At 36.0% G+C, this 26320-nt stretch overlaps 6 protein-coding genes and 1 non-coding gene across 9 annotated transcripts in view; 4 read left to right on the top strand and 3 right to left on the bottom strand.

Annotated features, from left to right (window-relative positions):
- Positions 1-244, top strand: part of LOC124453612 (U6 snRNA-associated Sm-like protein LSm5) — a 28755-nt gene extending 28511 nt beyond the window's left edge. For both annotated transcript variants that reach the window (XM_047004406.1, XM_047004407.1), the window contains exon 9: positions 48-244. In XM_047004406.1, the coding sequence (XP_046860362.1) occupies positions 48-66 (19 nt within the window). In that variant the 3' untranslated portion in view covers positions 67-244. The remainder of the gene's footprint in view (positions 1-47) is intronic.
- LOC124453604 (mannose-1-phosphate guanyltransferase alpha-B-like) lies at positions 242-3550 on the bottom strand. Its single transcript, XM_047004395.1, has 12 exons — positions 3374-3550; positions 3008-3105; positions 2814-2917; positions 2547-2736; positions 2346-2405; positions 1831-1958; positions 1631-1759; positions 1455-1552; positions 1281-1327; positions 1102-1194; positions 648-819; positions 242-571 (listed from the first exon to the last, which is right to left on the bottom strand). Exons 1-12 carry the CDS (start codon positions 3414-3416, stop codon positions 471-473), a joined length of 1263 nt encoding a protein of 420 aa, XP_046860351.1. The 5' UTR covers positions 3417-3550; the 3' UTR covers positions 242-470.
- Positions 1230-10527, top strand: LOC124453610 (ubiquitin-conjugating enzyme E2 E1-like). 2 transcript variants are annotated; one of them, XM_047004402.1, is made up of 8 exons: positions 1230-1486; positions 3492-3582; positions 4614-5366; positions 5844-5894; positions 7265-7397; positions 8517-8561; positions 8761-8863; positions 10127-10527. In XM_047004402.1, exons 3-8 carry the CDS (start codon positions 5215-5217, stop codon positions 10222-10224), a joined length of 582 nt encoding a protein of 193 aa, XP_046860358.1. In that variant the 5' UTR covers positions 1230-1486; positions 3492-3582; positions 4614-5214; the 3' UTR covers positions 10225-10527. The 2 variants fall into 2 exon arrangements, with proteins under 2 accessions (XP_046860358.1, XP_046860359.1); XM_047004403.1 differs by having other exon boundaries at positions 8761-8906; positions 10127-10213.
- A 76-nt stretch (positions 10528-10603) lies between these two features.
- On the top strand, positions 10604-17735 carry LOC124453605 (proliferation-associated protein 2G4-like). Its single transcript, XM_047004397.1, has 14 exons — positions 10604-10836; positions 12278-12406; positions 13019-13124; positions 13190-13259; positions 13333-13425; positions 13504-13567; positions 14397-14475; positions 14556-14713; positions 15119-15170; positions 16696-16790; positions 16876-16933; positions 17024-17096; positions 17194-17247; positions 17498-17735. The coding sequence occupies exons 1-14, from the start codon at positions 10740-10742 to the stop codon at positions 17546-17548; spliced, it is 1179 nt and encodes a 392-aa protein (XP_046860353.1). The 5' UTR covers positions 10604-10739; the 3' UTR covers positions 17549-17735.
- LOC124453784 lies at positions 15788-15910 on the top strand. Its single transcript, XR_006951187.1, has one exon. It is a non-coding gene; the product is annotated as a U5 spliceosomal RNA (small nuclear RNA).
- Positions 17546-21067, bottom strand: LOC124453603 (root phototropism protein 2-like). The gene is made up of 2 exons (XM_047004394.1): positions 20689-21067; positions 17546-20275 (listed from the first exon to the last, which is right to left on the bottom strand). The coding sequence occupies exon 2, from the start codon at positions 20238-20240 to the stop codon at positions 18567-18569; it is 1674 nt and encodes a 557-aa protein (XP_046860350.1). The 5' UTR covers positions 20241-20275; positions 20689-21067; the 3' UTR covers positions 17546-18566.
- Positions 21068-21736: 669 nt separating this feature from the next.
- On the bottom strand, positions 21737-24367 carry LOC124453609. The gene is made up of 4 exons (XM_047004401.1): positions 24271-24367; positions 22992-23334; positions 22500-22618; positions 21737-22022 (listed from the first exon to the last, which is right to left on the bottom strand). The coding sequence occupies exons 1-4, from the start codon at positions 24286-24288 to the stop codon at positions 21825-21827; spliced, it is 678 nt and encodes a 225-aa protein (XP_046860357.1). The 5' UTR covers positions 24289-24367; the 3' UTR covers positions 21737-21824.
- Positions 24368-26320: the final 1953 nt, after the last annotated feature.

Raw genomic sequence — 26320 nt, 5'->3', positions numbered from 1 at the left:
AGATATTTCTTTCACATTTGCCTTATTATCCTTAATGTGTTCAACAGAGGACCAGATATGATGTAATTTTACACTCAAGCCTGATGGACTTTGTAATAAATATGTTTGTTTGTTAATTTATTCTTAGTATTTGTGAAAAAATACATACTTAACTGGTGTAATGCTATAAAATGTTGGATTTTTTTGATATATATTTAGTTATTTCTGTTATTTTATGACACTGATAATACATGGACAATGATAAGGACTCTTTTCAGTTTTTAATTTGTAATATATATTTCATTTGGTTTATCAAATTCATAATGAATTATGTCTAAATGTCAACATCAAAAATTTCTTCAAGGGCTATCTTTGTGGTTCTTCAACCATGATTTATATCATATGTATTGCAGTAGAAGTCTTCTTAAAGAAAAGCTGGCATTGTATAGAACATCTGCTTCATCGTGTTGCAAGTAAAGAAAATCATGATTTCATAAGATAATTTCATTCTTGAAGCTTGATGAAATTTCCTTGTAAGGTAGAACGATGGAGTTTCGGATCACAAGCTCAGGATTGATTGTGACATTGCGACCTAGTAATCAGAAGTGTTATCTAATGATGTTAAACTATAGTCAAGAGATGATCAACTAGCAAATTGACTTTTTTACCAAGGACTGTGGTGGATGCGATCAAGCGTCCATCTTTTTGAAACAAGGATTCGCTTGCCAAACGAGCATGTGGTTCATTGGGATTGGGTTCAAATTTGGTGCCTTCAATCCTGGACCATGCACCAATCACACAATTCCAGCCAACTATACTGTACAAAATACAGCAATGTTCCTAGAAAGTCAAGTTCAGTAAGTTTATAGTAAAACGATTGATATAGTTGCTGGCAACTTTAGATGATGTGGAAGACCTATGATTGTATTATTTTAATTGCAAGTTTCAAATAGCTTAGCTGTAATTTGATAGCTCTCTGTTGATCAATTTATGCAAATCAAATTGGACTGTTTCTGACTCTGATCTATGTATGTTATATAAATTAAAAACAGATTTTTGTGCTGCTTTTGTGATTGTAAGATAATTTTCTGAAAGGAATCATCTCCTTTTGATTTCTATTACCCTGATTTCTGCTTTATCCAAAATGATAGCATCTTTAATTCTAGTACCAGGCCCAATAATTACCCCACTGCCTATTGATACATTTGGTCCAATCTGAAATGAAGTATTTCACTCTCATAAATATTTTCACGTGCAAGGAGAAGTTCGAAGTTTGAATATGTGGGAAAATCAATACATACGACAGCTGAATGATCAATAGTTGCTGTGGAATGGATGTAAACATCTCCTGAAATAATGAAAAATACTTTGGATCGTATTTATCAGATTACTGTGTTGAAATAACTCGACAGATACGACGATAGATATCTTATGTATGGTAAAAGTTCGTACAACTTATACGAGTTACGACCTACCTATTATTGTTGGTTTGTTTTCATCATTTGAGGTGAGACGTTTAGGATGTGCTGTTTTATACAAATCTAAGAAGTTTTTGTTCGCGAATATTGCTGACCTATATTTGATGCAGGTCATTTAGATTATATTCTACAGTCTTCATTTTGTTGGTGTACTGATTTTGTGCATTTCATACCCTGCACTCTTCAACACTGTCCAGAAGTTGTCCGTTTTGAAAACATACACGAGAGATTGTCCTGCTAGATATGGCATCAATTGCTCGCCCATCATGATTCTGCCAACATTGTTTGTATTCACTTGTTCGCTAGTAGGTTAAATAATTTGTTATTTGTAAAGCTTTTGCATCAAATTAACTGGTTATTTGCTGAAACCTACCTAGATTGTTCAACATTTCTTTCTCTTAAGGCTTTCAGTGCATTGAATATTGTTGGGGAAAAAATGTAAGCTCCACAGTTAATTAAACTGCTCACATAAGTCTCTGGCTTCTCCACATAATGTAGTAACTGCACAATTGGTAAACATGAGTTTAACTAAAATGCTTTTCATGGAAGTCGTGGTTAATTTGAATTAACATTTTAAGACATGGTTTTAAGTTTGTTTTAGTAATTTGACAGTGGTCTTTGACAGTTTTCAAAGTTAAAAACTAACCTTTGAAAGTCAAGTTCAAGTGCTGAAGTGTGCTGTACTATATTCAAAATATGCTGTTTCGTTGTAAAACTTAGAGTCATGTAAACTTGCTGCTACAGTAGCGTTTTTGGTCTTATTTGTGTGACATTAGATGCCATAATGAACATGTCCTCTTTGTGTTTACAATATTGAACACAGCTAATGTACAACAAACAAGAAAGTCATGAATTAAAACAACAATAATTAGAAAGATGTCCACCTACTTGATGAGTTTTTGGGTCCTCAACCATAACACCATTATCGGAAGCTTGATTTGGGGCAGACTTTAACAGGAAAAAAACCCAATTAAAATACATCAAAATGTTGACAGACCATAATAAAACTGTTTGACTGTACATTGCATAGATAAATTGTCATTTGACATACGTCATATTGTCTGCTTGTATCATTTCATTGCCAAATACCTCTGTTCCCAAGACTGTGTGTTTGCCATGATTGTGTGCTTTGTGGAATTCCCACATTTCTTTAAGTGGAAAGTCCGAGCTTATGTCAGCATAAAGGACAATAAGCGCATCAGGATTTCCAAGCATGATTTGGTCTCGAAAATGATATAGACCACCAACTGTTCCCAAGGGTTGGAATTCTTGTAAATAGCTAGAAAATGTAGCGTAAACTTGTGTTGAGAGCCCTTTGCATTCTTGGAAATCATTATAATCACCTAAAATCCTTACCGGACAGGTATTTTGTATTCTTGTTGCATGGATGCAATAAACCTTGACAATGACTCGTTTTGTTGGTAATAGCCAATCAAGATGATCTCTTTCATGTTGGGTACCTTGTGTAAATGAGATATTTTTAGGAAACTGTTGAAAATTTATCAGTTTTTGAAAAGAGATAATTATGCTGAGATATATACGTGTTGTACCTTGCAGCATGCCTCCATGTGGTGTTGAATTAGAGGACAGCCTGCTATAGGGAATAATGGTTTGGGCAACTCGAGCGACAACGGTCGAAATCTTGTTCCTATGAAAACAATTGAATCGTTTACAAAACAGAACGTAGCCTATGATTGCAAAATACACGCTGGCAATATAAATATTACATCAGTATTTAAAAATAAGATGAAAAAAACATGCACAGCATATTTCTATTGAATGGTCATAGGGTCTTCAACCAGTTGACCTGTACTTTGAACAATTTAGACTTAAGTTCAGTGATCGAGCACTGTTTACATAAGTTAAAACAGCTAAATTAAATTAAATGTAGATATGATTAAAACAGCTAAGTTTACCTTTTTGCGGTCCACCAATTAGAATAACCGTTTTTAGCTCCATCTCTTGACAATTTCTATAGCTTTTCCAGCTCGAAACAACTGGAATAATTTTCAATTTCAATGTTGTTTTGTCTAGTTGGCAAGCCTTTTGTTGACACGTCCCCAAAACACAGTTGCGCAATCAAAAAATCCGAGTATTTACGAAGACGGTCCGAGACATCACGAAGGTAAATATGTGCTTATTTTTATAAGTGTTTAGCACGCATATTTCGTGAAATTTTAAAGTTCGAATGAGCCGTGACATCAGTTCGAATGTGCACGTGCGTTCATTGATTTTCCGTGTCCTTTTTAGGTCATGTAGCCGGTTGAACGTCGTTAAAGTAATTGCACAAAGTCTTCTTGCATATTTTTGGTGCATTACTATGCTAAATTGCCTAATTTCTTAGGACGTTTTGTGTCTCACTGTAGCATTATACTTGAAATTTTACAAATATTTTCTCTTAATCGACAATACCCTAAAATAAGAGGTTGCTATTTAAAAATGTCGCAGTTGGAAACGCACGCTATCTTGATCTATACCAGAAAGAGTATGAATATAGGCAAAAGCCACTTGATATCAAGAACATTTTTTTTTGTTTTGTAATGGTTACTGGCGAAGTAATTTTTACTTAGCTATAGATGTATTCCCATGCAGCAGCCCAACATCATAATAATTCAATATCATCGTATACCTGGTTGTCAATTGAACCCTTTTTAGTTTTCTCACAGTCGTTGTAATTTAGCTTCTCGGGACAGCGTAGGATCTTCGTCAAGCGGTGTGTATTTTGCCGTATCTTTTATTATTTGAAGACAATTTGAAGACAGAAAAATTCACACCGCCTGTTAAAGATCCTACGCTATCTCGAGAAGCTAAATTACGACGAGTGATAAGAAAACCAAGAAAGAAGGGTTCAATTGACAACCAAGTATACTATGATATTTTCCCGAAAATTCAATACCAATTAGAACGGGTACTTCAGCGTCAAATTGCCACACATTAAAATTGATATTGTTGCAATTGTTTACCGAAAAAACGTGAGAAATTTGGAAGTATGTTGTCGAATTTCATCCTAGAAATTTTGCCATAAAAACGACGAAGCATTACCGATTATTACAATAGAATTACACGCGACAATCTTGAACATTTAACACGACAAAGGTGTAAAGTAATACCTCGCGCACTTCCAAATTAATTCAATATTTGATCTCTGTCTTACAGGATTGGACAACGCGATTACGGTATACATAGGAGACCACAGCTCAAGGGCTGCATGTCATTATTCTGTTAATTGGTCCACTGCTTGATGACATCGTGAATTGACAGGCATTCCCGAGACAAGGCGTTTGGGCTCAAGTCCAGCCGTATCAAGTATTCTTCGCATAAGTGTATAAGATCTGCCACAGGGATTAAAGGCCTGTTCATTCACATTAGTTCTACTTTTCAAGTCATTCTTTGTCGTATGGTTTGGCTGTGGTTTTGTTGTGCTCGCTAATCGTTATTCGAAGTCGACTGCGGGTCCTTGGTGTGTGTGCGTGTGTGCGTTACATTAGAATTTACTTTCTAAATTTGAAGTGAAACAGCACGTACAATTCTCTTCAATTCTTGACTCGTCAGGAACCACGGTAATTCTACGGATAATTGGGTGCCGTTTAAGTTCTACATCTAGCATTTTCACAGCAAAGTTCATTATTTTTGCCGTCTGGCCACTGACAAGACTTTGGATTTCGGTTTCTAAAGAAGAAGTTGGGCAAGGAGATAATTTCAACTTTCCGTATCAGTCATCAGTGTTATCGGGGTGATATTAAACGAAGCCATAAAGATGCTGAATGGGCAAGATCCTTCCAGAGGTAATGATGAATCGAATGAGGAACAAGGCAGTAGTAGTAGAACATCCAGAGTAACTACCCAGAGGAAAGAGTCGAAAGCTAGCGGCACTAGAGCACCCAAGACCCGTTCCACTGCGGCCAAAAGGTACTGTCGACGGTGTCTGGCATTTCTAATATGGCTTCGAGAAACATGAACGTCATTTGCTAAAAGATTAAGGCATTGGTGTTCTAGATTTGTGTTTATATTGAACGCAAGAAGAGCTTATGTTAAAGTTTAATCACACAAAGCTCTTGCAGTTGGTTCGAATGACGCCCTCATTTGCATCTTAACTTTGAACTCTTAACACACATAAGCTGGTTCAGGAAACGATACCATTTTAACACAGCTACATAGAGCTTTCCGTTCTCTTTCAAATGAAGGTTTTTTGAAGCTCTTGCGCCTTCGGAGAGTAGAGAAAAGCGAGTGAATAGTTAAGCCATTAGACCGCGGTCGCCATTGTGTTTAAAGTAAACTCTGCATGCACATGTCATGTCCATTGAATTTAAACAGTTCAACTTGTCGTCTATTAGCGTTGATATGCATAACATATTTCCTAAAGTTTTTTCACATCTTTTAATCTAGAATTCAAAGGGAATTGGCTGATATCACTTTAGATCCTCCACCAAATTGCAGGTTAGTGTATATTCACTGAAATATATAGGCTCCATATTCATAGGAAAGTGTTACTTTAATAAATTATTTCAGCCTCAATACCCGGAACAATAAAATGCCCGACAGCTTCAAGTATTGCATACCAGCTCACGATATTTCGTCCCGACAAACTGTTCATTTTCTTTTGGTGGTGAATACCTTTATAATTTGGATGTGTGTGGTATATAAATGAACATCAAAAGGCTTGATATAGTACTCACACAGGTCAATTGTGTGGCAAGGACGTAAGGTTTTGGTCATTTCTCCGAGTATCTCATAAGCGATGATATGTCATATTAAATACACGCATCTTTTCTAACCTGCTTTCAAAATGAACTGACATGGAGGAAAGTCCTATTGCTATAGGCAAAACGCTACAATCATTCTTAGAGAAAGCTGCGAAAAGTCGGCTTTCATCAAATTTGGTTTTTGCGACAAACTTGTCTTTAGCCCTGGGCATTTACTGAAAGAACGCATTTCATAAAGCGTTGTATATTCGCACCGAGAATTGGGTTTAGTAGATTTTCTCGTTTTTTTATGCACTTAGAGTAACGCCACAAATAATAGTAAAAGTTTCGAAGCTCTGGCGGAGAGGCTTTGAATTTCATACAAAAGGAGACCAAAATACGGATTATTGTCGAATTACTGTGAATATATTCTGTGTTTATTCGAGAAATCTATGGCAGTTTGTATGATTAGGATGCTCGATGGGAAGGATACAATTCCTACTACGTTCATTTCTCTTTATAATGTCTGAGTGTGTTTGTTCTCAGAGTCTGATAAGGCATTTGCACATAATCACTTTAGAATACAATTACACGAACGGTTTTTAACACACAATTTTCCCTATAATGATCGAGGGATCACGTACGCGCCATATAAGTTTTTTCTGTACGATAGACAAATTGGACTGTCGTGGTTTAATAAGACGGCAGCGTTTATATCATTAAATGCTTAAGCCCGTTTTTGTCATTGAGTGTCAATATAAAATATCATTTCATCTATTTATGAGCTATCTCGTTGTATAGCTCAACTTTTTAACAAGAGTTGTGTATTTATAAAATTATAAATTTATTATATTATAGCCTTTGTTTGATTAAACTGACTGGAGTTTTTTTTTCTTATAAACGTCTTCATTTGACGCAACGTCGAAACTAAGTGACAGGAAAACAAAACGTTTATCGAAATGGTTTGGCTCAGGGCAAGCATCGGGACAACATATTCTTCTTTTATTGAGATTAGCGGGCCCAAATTCAATCTGCCTACGAATTTTGAAATGTGCAGGTTGCTCTGTACATTTCAAAATATATAAATCTGTTAGAAATTTTCCTATTCTTTTTTATCAATTTTAGTGCAGCGCCGAAGGGAGACAATATTTACGAATGGGTATCTACAATCATGGGTCCTCCTGGATCAGTCTACGAACGTGGAGTTTTTTTCCTCGATATACACTTTCCTCCAGATTATCCGTACAAACCACCTAAGGTATACATAAAGCTTTCTTTTATATCATTTGCGTGTTTGATAACAAAACGAAACAATTCTAAGGTTTTGAAGCAAATGTGTTTGTGAACTAACTGCGTTTACTGCTTTTCAAAAGCTGTTAAATATGTTATGGAAACATGTTTAAGGCATAATCTCATGGTGTATTAAAATGGCATAAGTTCTATATTTTACATAAAATGTCTTTTGTATGTCTTGCTTGACGTGCACAAGTTTTTTGAACAATATATCGTTACTTTGTCACTTTATCAGAGATGAAATACTTTATTACTTGCGCTGAACACTTGGTCAATTTCACATACCCTGTTGTTAGTAAATGTTGCAGCCAACGACGGTCATCGATTTCTGCTTCGATTTATGTCGCTCGCACTTATAAAAACGATCAAAGCGTATTCTTCAATTTGAAGAGTTGAATAACTTCAGTTACTCCGTGCCCTTTATTCCTTATGCCCTAAAGTTTAAGATTTGCGCGACTTTTCCCAAATGCTGATTGATGTTGACCTCTCATGAAAGATCATCATTCATCAGTGCTCTTAATCGCTTTTAATTTTCTAAAAAAACAATTCTTATAAATACAAATGTTTTTGGACACTTCATTGCCTTGCCTTTGTGAGAAAATTACCGTTCATGTCTTAAGCGGTTTGTTTTGCCGCACATGAGATGATGAGGCCAAGTATGATATACGGCCAATATTCGAGAGTAACTTCGAATTGCCTTAGTGTTTATCCTCCGTGACATTTTGACCTCCTGTCAAGCTTGGGTAAGCTCATGCTGTTTTCTTACATCTACATTCGGACGATGTTATTCGGGTTTCGGGAAACAACAGCCTTCGAAAAAAGCGCGTTCTTATATAGATACAAATCTTGTAAAGTGTGACCTCATTGCTGTTGTTTCTACTTGTATTTCTATTATTGTCGTGCAACATAAAACAGCATTTTATTATCTTTTCATCAACGCAACTCCATCGAACAGGCACGCGTACCTTAGATTCACCAGTAAATGACGGCTATATTCTAAGTCCTTTAGCATTGCTATATTTAATGCTGACAAAAGCGTCAATTGAATGCTTTTCATTAAAATTCCATTATTTGCTCATTTCAGGTGACTTTTCGCACAAGAATCTACCATTGTAATATCAACAGCCAGGTATATAATTCGCGAGTGTTTTGTTTAGCTAAAAGATTGAAAATGAGTTTTCCTATGATTTTTTTGATCCTTTTATTGATAAGCTTTTAACCGTTCATTAGCTATCAAAAATCATTACGTTGAACCGAGTACATACGACCTTTGCCTTAGAACCACACTTTGTTTTATAAGTGAAGGACTTTCTAAAATTTTCTTACAGGGCCAAATATGCTTGGATATTTTTAAAGATAGTTGGAGTCCAGCGTTGACAATTTCTAAAGTACTGCTCTCTATATGCTCTTTGCTGACTGATTGCAATCCAGGTATTTTCTGGGTGCAAGTTTTTTGACCCAATATGTTGCACTAGTAAGTCATAGAACACTTTCATTATGTTGTAATTTACATGAAGTGCACACACTTCCATTCTTCAAATATGCCCGACAAGATTCTTCATTTTACTAGTGACAGAACTCTTCATCTTGCTAGTGACAGAACTCTTCATTCTGCTAGTGACAGAACTCTTCATCTTGCTTGTGACTGAACTCTTCATCTTTCTAGTGACAGAACTCTTCATTCTACTAGTGACAGAACTCTTCATTCTGCTAGTGACAGAACTCTTCATCTTGCTAGTGACAGAACTCTTCATCTTGCTAGTGACAGAACTCTTCATCTTGCTAGTGACTGAACTCTTCATCTTGCTAGTGACTGAACTCTTCATCTTGCTAGTGACTGAACTCTTCATTCTGCTAGTGAGAGAACTCTTCATCTTTTTAGTGACAGAACTCTTCATCTTGCTACTGACAGAACTCTTCATTCTGCTACTGACAGAACTCTTCATCTTGCTACTGACAGAACTCTTCATCTTGCTAGTGACAGAACTCTTCATCTAGCTAGTGACTGAACTCTTCATCTTGCTAGTGACTGAACTCTTCATCTTTTTAGTGACAGAACTTTTCATCTTGCTAGTGACTGAACTCTTCATTCTGCTAGTGACAGAACTCTTCATCTTTTTAGTGACAGAACTCTTCATCTTTTTAGTGACAAAACTCTTCATCTTTTTAGTGACTGAACTCTTCATCTTTTTAGTGACAGAACTCTTCATCTTGCTAGTGACAGAACTCTTCATGTTGCTAGTGACAGAACTCTTCATTCTGCTAGTGACAGAACTCTTCATCTTGCTGTGACAGAAATCTTCATCTTGCTAGTGACTGAACTCTTCATCTTGCTAGTGACAGAACTCTTCATTCTAGTGACAGAACTCTTGATCTTGCTAGTGACAGAACTCTTCATCTTGCTAGTGACAGAACTCTTCATCTTTCTAGTGAAAGAACTCTTCATCTTGCTAGTGACAGAAATCTTCATCTTGCTAGTGACAGAACTCTTCATCTTGCTAGTGACAGAAATCTTCATCTTGCTAGTGACAGAACTCTTCATTCTGCTGGTGACTGAACTCTTCATTCTGTTAGTGACAGAACTCTTCATTCTGTTAATGACACGACTTTTCATCCAGCTAGGTCTTTTCCTCCTGCTTGGGAGAAGTCACTGCGATTATGAAGAGAGTAAATGGGTTTGGTCTTTATTTTTAGACGATCCTCTCGTTGGTAGCATTGCTACCCAATACCAAACGAATCGTGCCGAACACGACAGAATCGCTAAGGAATGGACGCAAAGATACGCCACATAATTTGCGGAGGATATGCATTTGACGATCTGACTTTATTGAAGTCACAAATGCATTTCTTGATTTCCTATATGCTGGTACAGCATATCGACATTTGTACATAAAAGACATCGTATGTTTTTGTTTCTAGTGTTCAAAGCTTGTGAAATTTCTCATCACTTTTAGCAAACTGTGAGCGTTTTCGTATATTGTAAATTTTTGACCAGACTCCTAGAATTATTTTGTAGAGTGATATTTTTCACTGTCTTTTCAAATTGTAGTTATTGTACGTAGTTTGGAAGGGAAATAATAATGAATCTTTATTGATATGGTGCTCCATGCGGGATAATAATATACAATGAACATGAAATTAGGATAAGAGAGATAATGATGGATCAAACCGTCCCTGCTTTCCTATTTTCCTAAAAACACGTGTGCCAACGGTTTATTTGCACTGTAGTATTCCTCCGTTTTCAGTAAATCAAGTGCATATTTTTTAAGAAAGAAATATTTTAAGTCGCCAAAGTTAAGATTTGACAATGACCGATCGAGCTAGCGATTCAGAAGGAGAAGAACCTACAATTTCGGAAGATGTTGTCGTCACAAAGTATAAAATGGCGGGCGATATGGCCAATCGTAAGTACAACATATCGTGATCATTTCATTATCCTCTGCGTTCACTTGTCATGTTTTAAAGTTCCTCTTCGCATCAAGAATGTGCACCTTATTTACTCAAACAATCTCTGTCACTTTTGAATGACGTGTTTTAATCACTGAATAATCACCAGTACATTCTTTGTGTGGATGGCTTGATCATGATTCATGAATACATGCAGTCAAAAACCGTCACACACCAATAATGGCCATTATAAACACATTTATACATTTGCTATGCATGAATCTTTGAGCATTGTGCTTGTCGAGTACAGAGGCTGTAAGCCACAAGGCACCTAAAAATTACACCAACTAAAAGAGATCTATTTGCCAAGAAATATGTTATACATGAGATTACAACGGTGGATATCAACAGAGCTGATAACCATACATTGGCTAGATGGCAAGAAAGACGTTGCATGTACAGAAGCAGTGATAATTTATATGATTAAAGACTCTCTGACCTATGTATATGAACTTGCTATCTATCCACTCTTGTTTAAAGTCTTCCCATCCTTTTTTATCTTGAGTCTTATCTCAAAGCAATTTTTGACATAGGAGTCACTGAGTCAACTCTTCACTACTGCAGATGTATGTATGCATGTCTCTTCTTTGCGATAACCCAATGTCCCATGGCATATATTTACATTCTAGCATTAGTGTATTCTGTTAAATCTCAGATTTTGTGGTAAAATTTATGTGCAGAGAAGTTTATTAAAACATGTGCAATCCGTCTATTATGTGCCGAAACTCTTTCTAAAACTTTCCTTTTAAAAATTGCTCACCACACACATATGACAATGTAAAAGTCTACAGACATATGATTGTGTGAAATTCTACATACATATGACTTTGTAAAATTCTAAACACTTATGATTCATGCTTAAGAGGAATGTATGGTTATGTAATGTGCAGGCTAAGGACAATTATAAAACAAAAACAATAAAACATGTGAGCTGATTGATCTATAACCACATTTGCATTAGCCTGTGCAAACCAGAACACTGTTCTGAACTCAATCAATTGAATCAAAGAGAATTTATAAATCAATTATGAATACATGTTAGTAGAAGAATTGTTTTGAATTTATCTGTTTCAAATTATCATTATTTTACGAAAGATATGAAAGATGTTTTTCATATTTGCACTGGCTTTTGCAAGCATTAGAGACGTTTGTGAAAACTCTTGAGCAGGTGCAAACTGATAACCTTTGGTCTCGGGCTTGCAATGATCTGCTCTTAAGTTCTCCCAAAGGTCTCCTTGGTTTGAACAAGCCTGTCCAAGCACAATAAACATCTTTTATGTCTTAAGTAATAATGATTGTGTGAAAAGCCTGCAAGACGAGCATAAAATTATTGCGTTAAACTGTTGCAAGGTAGCCACACTTACATGGCGAGTTTAATTACTTTTTGTTCTGTTTCAGGTGTGTTGGCACATGTTGTGAAAGCAACTGTGGCAAATGTCACAGCTAGAACTCTGTGTGCTATGGGAGATGCATTGATTGAAAAGGAAACCGGAAATGTTTATAAAAATAAAAAAGACATGAAAAAAGGTTTGACAAAGTGTAGTTTACTGTAATCAGTTTTTTGAAATCATTCTGTTAGAGCACTTTCCAAAAAATAGGGCCATGAGAGGCTGTTTATCAGGGTGTGAAATTCATATTTTTTCATAGATACTGGGTTTTTAGAATTTGGTATCGCTCTCCATCATCTAGTGTTCGAAATACGGATACATAACTAGTTGGCTTTTCTTACTCCATGGTCTGATACAACAAAACCCTTCACATTTTATGATTAAAGTTGCATTCAGAAACGTAAAAGTGATTGTTACTCTGCATTTTATTGACTATTGAAATTTTTTGAATTATTCAAAAAAATACTGTCACAATACTTATGAAGATATTTGTCATAATGCAATTGTGTTGATGCTTACATCAAACATGAACTGATTGTTTACAAATTATTCATAAAAAGTACTTGTCAATGTATAATGAAGCTTGTTGTTGTCTGAATGACTTACACAAGGTCACATTCCATCAACATCTTCGTTAAACCAATTTTAAGTTACTGCATATTTTGCACAAACTGGAAATCAGTTTCCGTTGACGGGGTCAGCGTGCTTGAATAGCGTTCATTCATTCATTATTTCATTATTTTTCATTCAGGTGTTGCGTTTCCTACGTGCGTTTCTGTCAACAATTGTGTTTGTCATTTTACGCCGCTGGCTTCAGATGGTGATGTGGAAATTTGTGATGGCGACATGGTGAAAATGTTAGGGACATTCCATCGCTTGATGTTTTTATGTCATCATGCTCAAAAGTTGGATTTTTTTTTAGAGATCTAGGAATTCATATTGATGGTTATATAGCAGTTGTGGGACACACAGTGGTAGTTGGAGCAAGCAAGGTACAATAATGTTGACGCAAGACATTTTTTCAATCATTTATTTTGTTCACTGAACCTGATGCTTCATATTTAGGAGAAAAAAGTCACTGGTCGTAAAGCAGATGTTCTATTAGCGGCACATTACACCTCCGAACTTTTACATCGTACAGTTAAACCAGATGAAGAGGTGCGTTATCAAATGTCTTTATTAAATTTGACAACGTCTAATGTATAATTTGAGGTCTTGTTTGTTGTTTTTTTGTAGAACTTTACCGTAAGTGATAATATTGAGAAAGTCGCGGAAGCTTTCAAATGCAAACCAGTTGAAGGTATTTTTTGGCTTTTATTGAAATGGTGATGATGAATATAGATCCCTTCTTCAAATCTTGATGCTGTGATTTAGGCCAACCGGCTTTGCGTGATTTTTATCGTATCTCAACTTTGAGTTGTATGGTTTGGTGATTCTTTTGTATCAAAGCATTTTTTTGAACGTAGGCGCGATAAAACTTGCTTTAAAAACTTGTTACGTAGTCTTTCCTTTTATCTATCTTATGAAGCGTTGTTTATTATGAGGAGAGTGATGAGTATGGAAAGGATTCTACTCAGACTGCGTTAATTTTTTGGGGGTCGGACGAACACATTTTCGAATCGGAAAATCATGAATTACTTTTGTCATGAATTACATTGCAAGTATGCAGTTGTTAAGCTAATGCTTTGATAAATTTATTGAAGTCAGTTTTTTTTCAAAATAAATTAAAATTTTCTAGCATAAGGGTTGCAAGTGGGCCTCACTTTTGAACTATATAAATGACTTGGCCAGGTTAATTGTTGTCATTGTGAAAACTTTAAAGTCTTGGGCTCTGCGATTTATTTCAACATCATCTGAGGAAGGGAAGCACATCAAAATAAACCAATGGAAAATGTATCATTTAGGCATGTTTAGGTTGCCTTAAGTTATAAGTAAAAACGACCGAACCTGAAGACAGAATCAACGCTAATAGACCTTGTTAGTTGTTTCTATGAGTATGAATAGTTGAAAGAATTTTTTTTGAAACATGTTGATGGAAATTACCAGTCAATAGGCAGTGGGTTTTTTCTCGTAATTTTGTACTACCTTGTATCCTTAGTGATATTAATAATTTTATATCTACTTCATAGGAATGCTATCGCATCAGTTGAAAAGAAATGTCATTGATGGGGAAAAATCGATCATACAAAATCCAAACGAGAGTCAAAAGTAAGAGGGAATTTTTGCTGCATTTTTTGACTCTGATGGGTATTTGCCTTAAATCCTGTTTTTGCCTTTTCTTTCATCAGAAAAGAACACGAGAAATGCACGTTTAACGTTCACGAAGTTTACGCGATAGATGTGCTGATCAGCTCAGGAGATGGCAAGGCGAAAGAGAAAGATACACGAACGACTGTCTATAAACGGACGCCAAACCTCTACAGTTTAAAAATGAAAACGTCTCGAGGTTAGATGTTCAATATTTATTTCATTCTTGATCAGCTGAAATATTACAGTCTCTTGGCAATTGACAGTGCTCTAGAAAGGTCCGCTATTCTTTTGCGTGCACAGTTGTCGCATTAAAAACTGCTTCACCTACTGGTAATTTTCAATGGCAAGACTTTGAGAATTATCTCTAGCAATCAAGATTGCACCAGCATTGTTTAATTATTTCACTTAATGCATCTTCTGACGGTGCGATGCTACAAAGTTGAATTGTTCCTTTACTAGTTAGTATATCATCCAAGAAATTAAAAATTAAATTTCGAAGATTTGTATGATAGGATGAATTGGGAAGCAATATTAAACGACCTTCGAAACAAGCGGCATAGGCTTGTGAAAAATTGATTCAAAATTCGTGTTTCTTTTTTAGTGTTTTTTAGTGAAATTTCAAACAAATTCACCAGGATGCCGTTTACGTTAAGGTAACATTTGTTGTCTTCTGTAATTTTTGTTGTATTAAGTACGAATGAGTGTATTTATCATCAAAGAATCAACATCAATGCATTTGTTTGGTTGAAACATGTTAGTACAGAATACAACGTAACGAAGTTCGTCTCCAGTGTTCTTTGGGCTAGCGCTGTTTGTCATTGATTTGCCATTTTGTCAATACGGGAAATGCAATTTTCGCATTCGGATTAATGTTCTTCACGAAAACATTTGCTGTTTAGCTTAGCTTTGTGCGCATGTTAACAACATGACAACATGACCGTAATTTTAATTGAACTATGTTTATAATAAAGCGCTGTAACTTAAGCAATAACGCGAAGTTAAATATTTATAACATAAAAAACACAATTAAGTAATTTCTGCTTGTTCTTTACGGGGAATGTTTTTTTTTTAATGCAAGCAACTCAACGTTAATGTAAGCACGAGATATTGACCTAGCTGGTTCATCATTCAATAGATTTTAACGCCCACTTTTTGACTTTCTACGCATGCTCAAAATCATGTAAAGATGTAAAACCCACGCTTTTCACAAACCGTAATTCAATTAGCTCTATTTTCTTATAAATAATAAAAAATACATCGAGGTCAGTAACAACTCTGGTTTTCCTTCAATCCGCGTATAAATCTTTCGCCTTTTACTAAAGATTTCCGTGGAGGAGAACAACAGAATGAGTCTATAGACTAATTTTTCTTCACCCTGCCTAACGGCGGGGTCCTCGATTTGAATAAAATAATAAATTAGATAAAAGTATTGTTGTTATAAGTTGAGACGAAGGAGCCTTATATGAATGTAAACCATTTAACTGAATTTAATTTAAGTTGTTTTGTATGATAGAGTATTGTTATATGAATGTTTTATGCAGTGCGGTGTTTTGAAATTAAATGAAGATTTGATCTTCGCACTTTTGCTGGACAATTTAAGCAATCGTCTCAGGAACCTGAAAAAATCAGGTGACTCAACGGGATTCGAACCCATGACCTTTGCGGTGCCGGTGCAGTGCTCTGACCAACTGAGCTATGAAGTCACACAGTGGTGAGCAGGTCAATATTGTTGGGCTCATGTTTTCTGAAAAGATGCTTGCTTAAATTGTCCAGCAAAAGTGCGAAGATCAAATCTTCGTTTAGAGTATTGTTATTGTATATTGTATATTGTTATAGTATATTGATTTTGAAATGTATTGTTTTTATAAGTGATGAACACCAAAGTATCAAATATTTACATAACACGACCAAACGTGCGTGCTGGCTAGGTCAATGGTGAGATTTAGCAAACACGACGTATCGTGTAAGATGTCGTGAAAATGGCGTGAATATGGCGTGGACCCAACCATATATGGAAATATCACGCCATTTTTACGCCATTTTCACGGCGTCTTAATCAATACTTCGTGTTGGCTAAATCTCACTAATAATGTCCCTTAACACTTCCTGTCTTAAAACTTTACCAAAGACATTCTGTGCTCGTTGCAAGAGCTGACATTACACCATGGTGCTTTTTAGAGCGTTTGATGATGAAAAACAAGCAAAATTAGGAGTAGTTGAATGTGTTAAACATGGCCTTCTGGAGCCGTACAACGTTCTTTGGGAGAAAGACGGTATACCCAAAATATTTTTGTTAAATTGGATGTTTTGTTGTGAAAATTGCTCACCCAATGGTAATCAAGATTTCTTTTTGTAAAGGCGAATATGTCGCTCAGTTCAAATTTACCGTCTTGTTGATGCCAAACGGTCCTATAAGGTCGGAGAACATTCTTTTCCATTTCTCGCATTCAAGTTTAGCAGGAAACGTTCTCGTCAAAACTTATTTATTTTACATATCAATTCCTAGGATAACTCAGGGTCCGGCGTTTGATTTAGAGACTGTTGAAAGTGAATATTCAATTACCGACGAAAGTATTAAGGTATGTTGTCTTTGTTGCGGTTTTCGGTTGTTTTACCTTATGAAACGTAGCTGTACTTACTTGGTAATGTTGTTCTTCGCCGTCCTTTTTTCTTTAGTCGATATTAGCGAGCTCTGTGTCAAGGAAAGCTCAAAAGAAGAAGAAGAAAAAGGTACTGCTTGTTTTTTTTATGGCGTTATAAGTTTTCAAGGAGAACTATGTATTTTAAATAACGCTTATGGTGATTGGCTAAAAGGATAGAATCTTGTTTTTGTTTGGGAGAAATTTCTGCGCGGGAATTTAACAGTTAAAAAACTGGATCAACACATTTTTTGCTTTTCCGTTTATATAATTCGTATTTTTAAACTTAATCGGATTTTTCGTGTGCGCTCAGCTGTGTTTGTTTATTTTATTCCTTGCAGGCGGCTACTAAACCGGTCGACACACCGAAAGAAGAGAAAACAGCTTCGTGAATTGAAAACATTATTTTTCATTGTAGTGCAAATATTCTTAAATAAATGTACATAAAAATGTATAACATTACGAGTTGTGAAACTCGTGTCGTTTTAAGAAGCACGGTAATATTTTCGTCAGGAAATGTTTGTATCTCGCTTGCAGGTTAGTAGAAATACAAGCCCTCGCTGTTTTCTGTTTTCTGAAGTATTTATTTTTTGTATACAACTCGTAGAAGTTTGAAATTCCTCTTGCAAATGAACATCTTTGCAGTATTGTTATTCATCCCGGGATGTTATCTCGACTATATAAAGGAATTTTTATGATTCCTGCCAAAGCCATGCCATAACTGGAGTCTATGACGACTAGTCTTTATTTTTGATACTTCAACCGAGCAGTTTGCTGATGGTAATATAACTTCTAGTCGTATAGGAAAGATGAGTTACTGTGAAAGAATATACTTATTTTATATAAATGAGCTTTGTGTGAAATGTGAAATGAATGAGCATTGTATGATATGAATGAGCATCCGTTATCATCATTGAGCAATGTTTGATATGAATTAGCAATGTATGCTATGAATGAGCATTGTATGATATGAATGAGCTTTGTATGATAAAAAATGAGCATTGTATGATATGAATGAGCATTGTATGCTATGAATGAGCATTGTATGATATAAATGAGCATTGTATGATATGAATGAGCATTGTATGCTATGAATGAGCATTGTATGATATGAAAGAGCATTGTATGATATAAATGAGCATTGTATGATATGAATGAGCTTTGTATGATATGAAAGAGCATTGTATGATATAAATGAGCATTGTATGATATGAAAGAGTAATTCCTTAATTTCAATAGTTTTATAATAAAGTGTGTCTTATTTTTTGTTTGATCTTGGTGAAAAACGTATAATATTCAGTCATTTCTGTTGCTTGATTATAACAAATTGTTTATGTCTAATCTTACTTCAATGCGTTTCGATAGGTTTGTGCGTACGGAAACATGTGGACAAACAAGTATCCCTATGGATCAAGGAGGATTATCAAAAGGCCAATAAGGTTGGTTGTGTTTTGTTTTCTCATAATGTTCTCCCACAATCAAATTGTTATGTTTGGATTGCGTTATTTCTATTAATCGTTCGTCAAATGGATCAAAAAGAAATTTCTTAACCATCGCTCCGTTTGATTGCCGGGATGTCGCGCGAGACTGCACGCAAAGTGTTACCTTCCCATCATACACCTCGTGCTCAATTCTCATTATGTTTTCTTGTGGCAACACCTTTGCAAACTGAACACGAGTGTTATTTGGATCAGTTGTGTTGACGTTTAACTTGACTTCATTGTCTTTCCATTGACCGCAAATGGCGTCCCTGATACTCGCGTGGAACTCGCGACTTTCCCGCGTCTTCTCTTTCAATGACTCTTTCGCTTCGCTTAGATGGTTGCGCAGTCGGGATGCGATGGCAAGAGCCGAACTAACTACGAAACTTGACGGGATGACGTTTCTTTCCGATATTTCCCGTAGCGTCTCTTCGTGTATCCTGTACTTGTCTAGTAGCTCTAATGTTTCCATTTTGTGTTTCATTGAAAACTTGGACCTTGAGAACAATTCTTCGGCTATTAAAAGGATCGTGTCATGCTGCTGTCGGTGTAACTTCGATAACGTTCGTAGAAGAACGTGAAACTCCTTCAAAGTAATGTCTTCTTTTCGAACTCGTTCTCTAAGATAGTTGTCGATAGTGTCATTGAGTTCGTTTACACACGTCAGGCCCTCGTGTATTGTGTGCTCGATTATGTTGATGACGTCACGCGTTGTCATAGTAACCATAAGCTCCTGTGGTATTTTGTGAACGCACGAGGATAGCGCAGTTAACAAGAGGGTCTCGGATTTAATCTTTAGATTTACCGCCAGTCTGTAGAGCAAACAGAGCACGTCACATTTCATGACTTCACTGAGGTCGAAAAATGGCAGCTCTAACAATATTCCATCTACAATATCTGCGAGGTCTTTTACGGCTATCGTTTCTGATCTTCCCTCGTCAGGCATTTCCCGTTTTAAAAACTCCAAAATGTCATCCATGTTGCATCTCGTGATCTTGTCTATGTATTCGCCCGCAAGCCTTGCTATTTCGATCACCTTAATGCCCGCATCTCTTGCAGAAATGACAAAGTGGATGAACCAAAGTACAGGAAGCTGTAGTATACTTTGAAAAATACGTGAACAATCGTGGCTACGTTTTTTGATCAGCAATATGGCAGTATCGTAGCATAGAGAGAGTATATTTGTTTGATTTGCGCACTCGCCCATCATACAAGCGGATGTGATCAAGCTGGCTGCGCAACTTGGCTTGGAATTTAAAATCTCAGCTATTGTGATATCGGCATCTTTGGCCAAAGGTCTCATCTGTAGGAATTCTGCAGCACAGCGCAACTCGACCACATTGCTTGTATTAATGTCGATTTTAAGTCCGTAGCAGTAGTCTGCTATTAAGCTGAATACTTTATTACCACCGGGAAACATTGGCAGTACGACACGATTTTTGTCTGTCATGGCGCTCCTGCAAAGCGCGCGAAAGAATTCTGAGTTTAAAAACAGTGGAAATTTGTGTAAATGAAAGTCGATTTCGTTTACTGTCACACAAATATCAGATAATTCGCCACTTTTACGTAGCTCTTGAAGCTCTTCAAGTCTCTCAACGTTCATGATGATGCCAAGTTCATTTTATGTCACTCCAGTCTCTACATAGCACAGAAAATGTATCAATAATCTGCTACAGTGTTCTACGATTGTGTCTTGAATTTCAGAGACAGCGTTGAAATTTTTGTTTAACTTCCTATTCTACAATGTTTTCATGTTTTTTCTATCGTTTTCAACATGGTATTAAACCCTATAACGAATCTACCTTGTACCATGATGTTTTGCGTAGTTGCAACGAGAAATAAAGGAATACAATGTACTTTTGTTTCGTTAACCGGAGCAATAGTATCTCCTGTGGTGTGATGCATAATATATGCATAGTATCAGAAAAATATTCAGTGAATCGAGAATGCGTTTGAAAAGATTTTTAAAGCAACAACTGAATTTTGCTCTAATAAAATTTCCTCTTTTTGTGTACAGATTTTCTTTACAAAAGATGGGAATATTTACTTACTGGTGTTTATTCATCGGTTTTCTGCTCGGTGTCGTCATTCAGTCATTGTACAATATTTGCTGGATTATTTAGCAACAACTTGAAATCATAAAAATGCTTAAACATTTAATATGTCCAATGAAAAAATTCGTTCCTTGAGAATTTATTTAAAAGTCGAGAGAATGTGCGTGTGGATTCGCTTGAGTTCTTCTTCACGATGTTTGTTTTCTCGATACAAATGACTTTATTTAAGTCTACGATATTCGAGACGAGTTATATTGGGTACATGTGCGTTCATTCCGAGCAATAGAAACGATTTTTGTCCATTGGTACATTCAGACATTGAATAACAATTTTATGTGCGTGCATTTTGTCCACAATAACATTGAAACAAAGACACTTTGACGTGTGCTGCTGTGCAATAAAATGCAAATATTTATTCATGACCTTTGTACCGCCATGCGCCATATATTGTTTCAGTATTAGCTCTAACTTCATTTGCTTATCGTTCCTTGTTTATTCAGGTAAATCAAAACTTTGTCGTGAGGAGCTGAGGTTTCCGAGAAAGATTAACTCTCTGGTATGAACTATTGTTTTTGTTTCGGGATTTTATGTAGACATCCTTCATTTCATTAGCATGATGCACAAAAATACGGGCGAAACTAGAATGTTAAGGTAGGAGGGGGTGAATACTCATATCTTCAGCTCTGCCCTGTTCTGCCAAAACAAATAAGTCAAGCAGTTATGAATATATGAATATAACCCCCAACCTCCACTCAACGTACTAGTTCGCCCACGTCAGCATAAATCCGTGTTTAAAGCGAAACTCAGACTTAGGATTAGGTTTTAGGATTAGAATCAAAGTTTAGACGGGTGTTCTGGTATTTCGTCTGGCTCCAATAGTACATGCGTCCAGTGGCGATGCCAGTCTGCTTGTTTAGTAGTCCTTCTATGCTAATATTTCTGTGTCAGTTTGTCAATGTGGAAACAACAGAGTTCTATCCTGAAATTTACGTAGCAGGACCAAAACTCGAGGGTTATGTATAAGTGCTCAAAACAAACAATTCACTTTTTGTGATTTTCACATTTATTTCGAGTCGCTCAATTCTCTATTGTTATCTTTGTCGAATATAATTTACTATTTTCTTCCGCATCAATCATCGCTTGTAGTGAATTATTAAGAACTTTGTCCCGAAATCGCTAGAGCTGGCTCCCTTTGCGTTCTTTATCCTTCCGTCTTTCTTGATCCCCAAGTACCAACGATTCGAGTTTTTGGAGCATTTTTTTGATTGAAAGTCCGCATCATTGTTTTGATGATTGTAGTAGAACAGCGCTTCTTGATTTAGTTTCTTTTTCTAAATAATGATTTGTGTAGATCTAAGTTTCGTCGTGTTGATAAAATAGAAACCAGTTGCAACATGGAGGGAGGGATTGATATATTTTTTACTGGGTTGTTTGCATGGTCTGGTACCACGAGTGAACTAATGTTGAATCATGATTCTTTTTATACTCCAGTTTAGTGTCTTCATCAGGAGTGATCTGATGTTGCAACTTGAGTTCTTACATACTCCAGTCTAGTGTCTTCATCAGAAGTGATCTGATGTTAAAACATGAGTCTTTATATACTCCAGTCTAGTGTCTTCATCAGGAGTGATCTGATGTTGCAACTTGAGTTCTTACATACTCCAGTCTAGTGTCTTCATCAGAAGTGATCTGATGTTAAAACATGAGTCTTTATATACTCCAGTCTAGTGTCTTCATCAGGAGTGATCTGATGTTAAGTTTTGATTTATCATAATTTTCATTTAAGTTATCAAAACAAAGAATCTTACCGTTGTGTAGACATGTCCTGTTTTACATGAAATCGCTAAATATTTCCCATATGCCTCGCTTTGTAATTTTACCAGTGATTTATTTTTTTCCAAGCCGAAGAGATGCACCTTGAATATTGCTGAAATTGAAAGTTTTCAATATAATTGGTATATTTTGCAAATACGGATAGATCTGTTGTGGTCGATGTGTTAGACGCTCTAATGAATGTGGAAGTATAAACGGCGATGGAGAAATATGAAAATTTTCGTGTCTTTGTATTTCGCATCATAGCAGTGCATGTTGCAAAGAGAAATGCATGGCTGTAATAACGATCAGTGTTAATCTTATTGTATGAACGCAGGATGTGTTGCATAAATCGTGTCAACACTGTTTGGCTGGCTCATGGATAAGGCAAACAGTCTTTTTTGACGTTCCGAGTCATCGGAAGAGTTAGAAAACACGATAAACAATACAGCACGAAGTAAAATAAGGCTAGTACGTGTATGTCTCACCCTCGGGCGCATTGAAAGATTTTGTCGTGTACAGTCTTCCTTTTTTGTTTACAGCCAAAGAGTAACTTCGTCTCGTGTTATAAATCCTAATCCTTCTTGCATTGGTTCTTGTGTTCATTGCCTGTCTCTCAAATAAATCGATAGTTCTCTTCAGGAAGGCTGTCATTGGCCAATTTTCTCCTTCGTACTGTTTGGGATCTTTACCATACGCTTTCAGCTGATTGTGTTCGTTCCCAGTCCACGATTTTTTCCAACCGCCGTTCTCGTTGTACATTATCGAGAAATCGTTTGATGCGTAACTCGTGTGGATGATATCCGTGACGATTGTGAGGAATGGGATGTACTGGAAAAAATCGAGACAGAAATGTTGGTTTTTTAAAACTAGTTCAAAAGTTTCTCTTTCCTAAGAATGTTCGATTCTTCCTTTTTCGCGTGTAGGAAAAACTCGTAAAGTTTTTTCCGCGTTCAATGTTTTATAGCCATCTCCGTTTACGTTCATGTTTCTGCTTTCTAATAATTCTCTGCTTTATAGATTCTCAAAACCGTAATGTTGGACTCTAGAAATATCGTCTGCTGAGAATTCATATCTCGGATGTCTCATATTGAAGGTGTGTGTGTGTTTATAATACATAGGTGAAGTAGCTACCTGTTATATTATTGGTCAAAACTACCAAAATCACCGCCAATCATAGTGCTTTTATAAATGTAATTGCATAGTACAAAAAATGCCTTGGAGTTTTGACTGAGATGAACATGGCGGATTTTTGATCGTGCGCATAATTCTTAAGCGTTTGTGATGAAGGTGAAACAATGTCATTTAAGTTGAAACTATTGTTGAAGGCACCTGCCTTTCAAAATGGAGACGTATTGCACACGCGTGATCAAGCGCCCGTTTCATGCAATATAGGCGATTGTAAATGATGTCTCTGTCTAAATAATATTTATTATACCTATAGGGGTAAAAAGTTTGTACACTTGGAATTTTTCCATCTTGCATCTTCAGAAGAAATTATTTTCGCGCGAGGAAAATTTTTTTCACTTAAAGAAAAGATTTGAGCTAAACGTCGTCCATGTTTTAAGTTGTCACAGTTCGGACGTTTGCTTTCAAATATTGTTTTAAAATGTTTTGACGAGGAGGGAACTCTACACAAGATAACATGACCTCATTTTTCTGTCCGTAATGTATTTAATTGGTTATTCCTTAATTTGAGAAGAGGCGCCCCTCTTACACGATAGCTTTGTTGAAAACGTGAAAACAAGTTATTAGCTATTTACTTACATATTTATAGAACTTCATTTCTCAGAAAGTGTATTCCCGAGTCTCCGATGTCCAGTGTCTTTGCGTTGTAGCGTTGAACTGGCTGTCAAAACAGCTTTATATGCAGATATTTGCTGCATATAGACATATGTTTCTCGTATTCCAAACATGGACATTACGATAACACGGTTTGACATCATCATATTACGTGGGTCTGATTGGTTAATTTCCTTGTAGTTTATTTTTGTTCGGTTGCTGAACGGTCGGGGAGACTCTGTATGTTCGTATTGAAATCAAATTTCATAAACGAAAGTCAATATTTGGTAGAGTCATCGCTATGAAAACTTGTACGACTAAGGTTGATGTAGCATACATATATTTTTTATTATCTTGAAAAACCTTTTACGCTTGTATATGCCTACTCAATTTTCTTTATGGGTTTATCTTACAAGGTGTCTATTCTTATTGATAGCTCGCAATGCAAACATGTACTTCACGTAATCAGATTCAAAGTGCCGCAGACGCTAGATATATATAAGCTAAATTATCCGTTCGATTGAGTCGCAAAACATCCCAATCACCTTGCTTACATATATAATTAACATCGTAATTAGGAATATTTTTGTCGTAAGTTGAGCATACCTAATAGGCCTTTGCGTTTTTTAAACATAATTTATACGAATGTGTTTTCCTAAATGCATTAGGTCTGATAGAGCTTTAATATAAGTATGTTTCTCGTTCATCTGCGATTATCTTCACTAATGATTTATTATCTGGCAAAGAACAGATGTTCTGAGACAATTAACTCTTAACTAGAACATAATGCGCTTCGCTTTTTTGTTCATTTGGTCGTAATTATATTTCTTTTAAAAAGCGTGAAATTATCAAAAATCTGCGAGGAAAGGTGTTCCTTTAATATACGTCATTCTCGTTTGGTTTGTTTTTTTCGTTTGATTTAATGATTGTTAAATTTTATGGATTGTTAAATTTTACTTCCACGGTTGTGCTTTTTGTCTGTTAAATTTCCATTGTTGGAATGGCGTTTTTACAACCAAAAACGATGATTACGGTATTTATGTGTTTTTGACTGGATATAGACCGGTATACAGCACGCTTTCAACCTTTAATTCCAGTCATTTCTCTTTTACATGCCTGAATCCGCTGACCTGTTGCACCACAACCCTTCATTGGCATGGCGGTTGCGAGCACAAAAACTGTGATACAATTGCGTTGCGGAAATTGTCGTTTTTACTTGTCTGTATAACATGCACACCGGTTTGTCTTGTTTTGCGTTACCTCAAAAATTGTCGAGTGTAAATTATTTTGACAGCAACATAGCTGAAATCCCAAAGTCTTCTTTTTGGCGTTTTGTTAAAGACTCTTTACTTTGTTCTTTGATGTGCATTACGCGAAAAGATAGCCCTCGGTTGTGAAACTATAAATAGGGCAATGTTGTAACGAAACAAAGTGCCTGCAACATTCTTTGCGGCGTTATGAACCCCCACTGAGTTGAACGTATGATACTTCGAATATCTACGAAATTGAGCGGCTGTTTTCTTGAATTCCATGCAAATAAACTGATAAACTGATACTCGGCGTACGTTACTTTGACATTGATTTACTTGTTTCTATTTATAGCGAGTCTTGAACTTGTAAGTCTGATGGATAATGTGCGTGCGTTACAGCATTCTCAAGCTGTCACGCCTTCGATCATCATACTATCCTGCACGGTCAGTCGATAATGATCATTTTTATTGGGACATGATCTTGGGGTGTTTTTAGAATAAAGTGGTTTTCAATAAGGCTCATACGATGAGCATATTATAAATAGTTACAATTATTTCTTCGCTGATAGTTTTTATACACAAATTAATTCTCTTTTTTTTTTTCATTCTAAAGTCCATTCTTAAGTCCATTACCAGTATTGCATCTTGTCAACGAATGCCATTTTATTCTAAATACACATACATACACGAGACAACATTGACATGTTCGTTTTCCCTCATATGTCTGAACAGTTTGCGTGAAAACCTTATGCATGTCTGTTTTGGCCAAGCTCACAGTTTTGTAA

The sequence above is a fragment of the Xenia sp. Carnegie-2017 genome, unplaced genomic scaffold (assembly GCF_021976095.1).
Source record: "Xenia sp. Carnegie-2017 unplaced genomic scaffold, XeniaSp_v1 HiC_scaffold_25, whole genome shotgun sequence".
NCBI classification, from domain to species: domain Eukaryota; kingdom Metazoa; phylum Cnidaria; class Anthozoa; order Malacalcyonacea; family Xeniidae; genus Xenia; species Xenia sp. Carnegie-2017.
The sequence above is the reverse complement of the archived record's forward strand: the minus strand, read 5'-3'. Positions and strand labels throughout refer to the sequence as shown.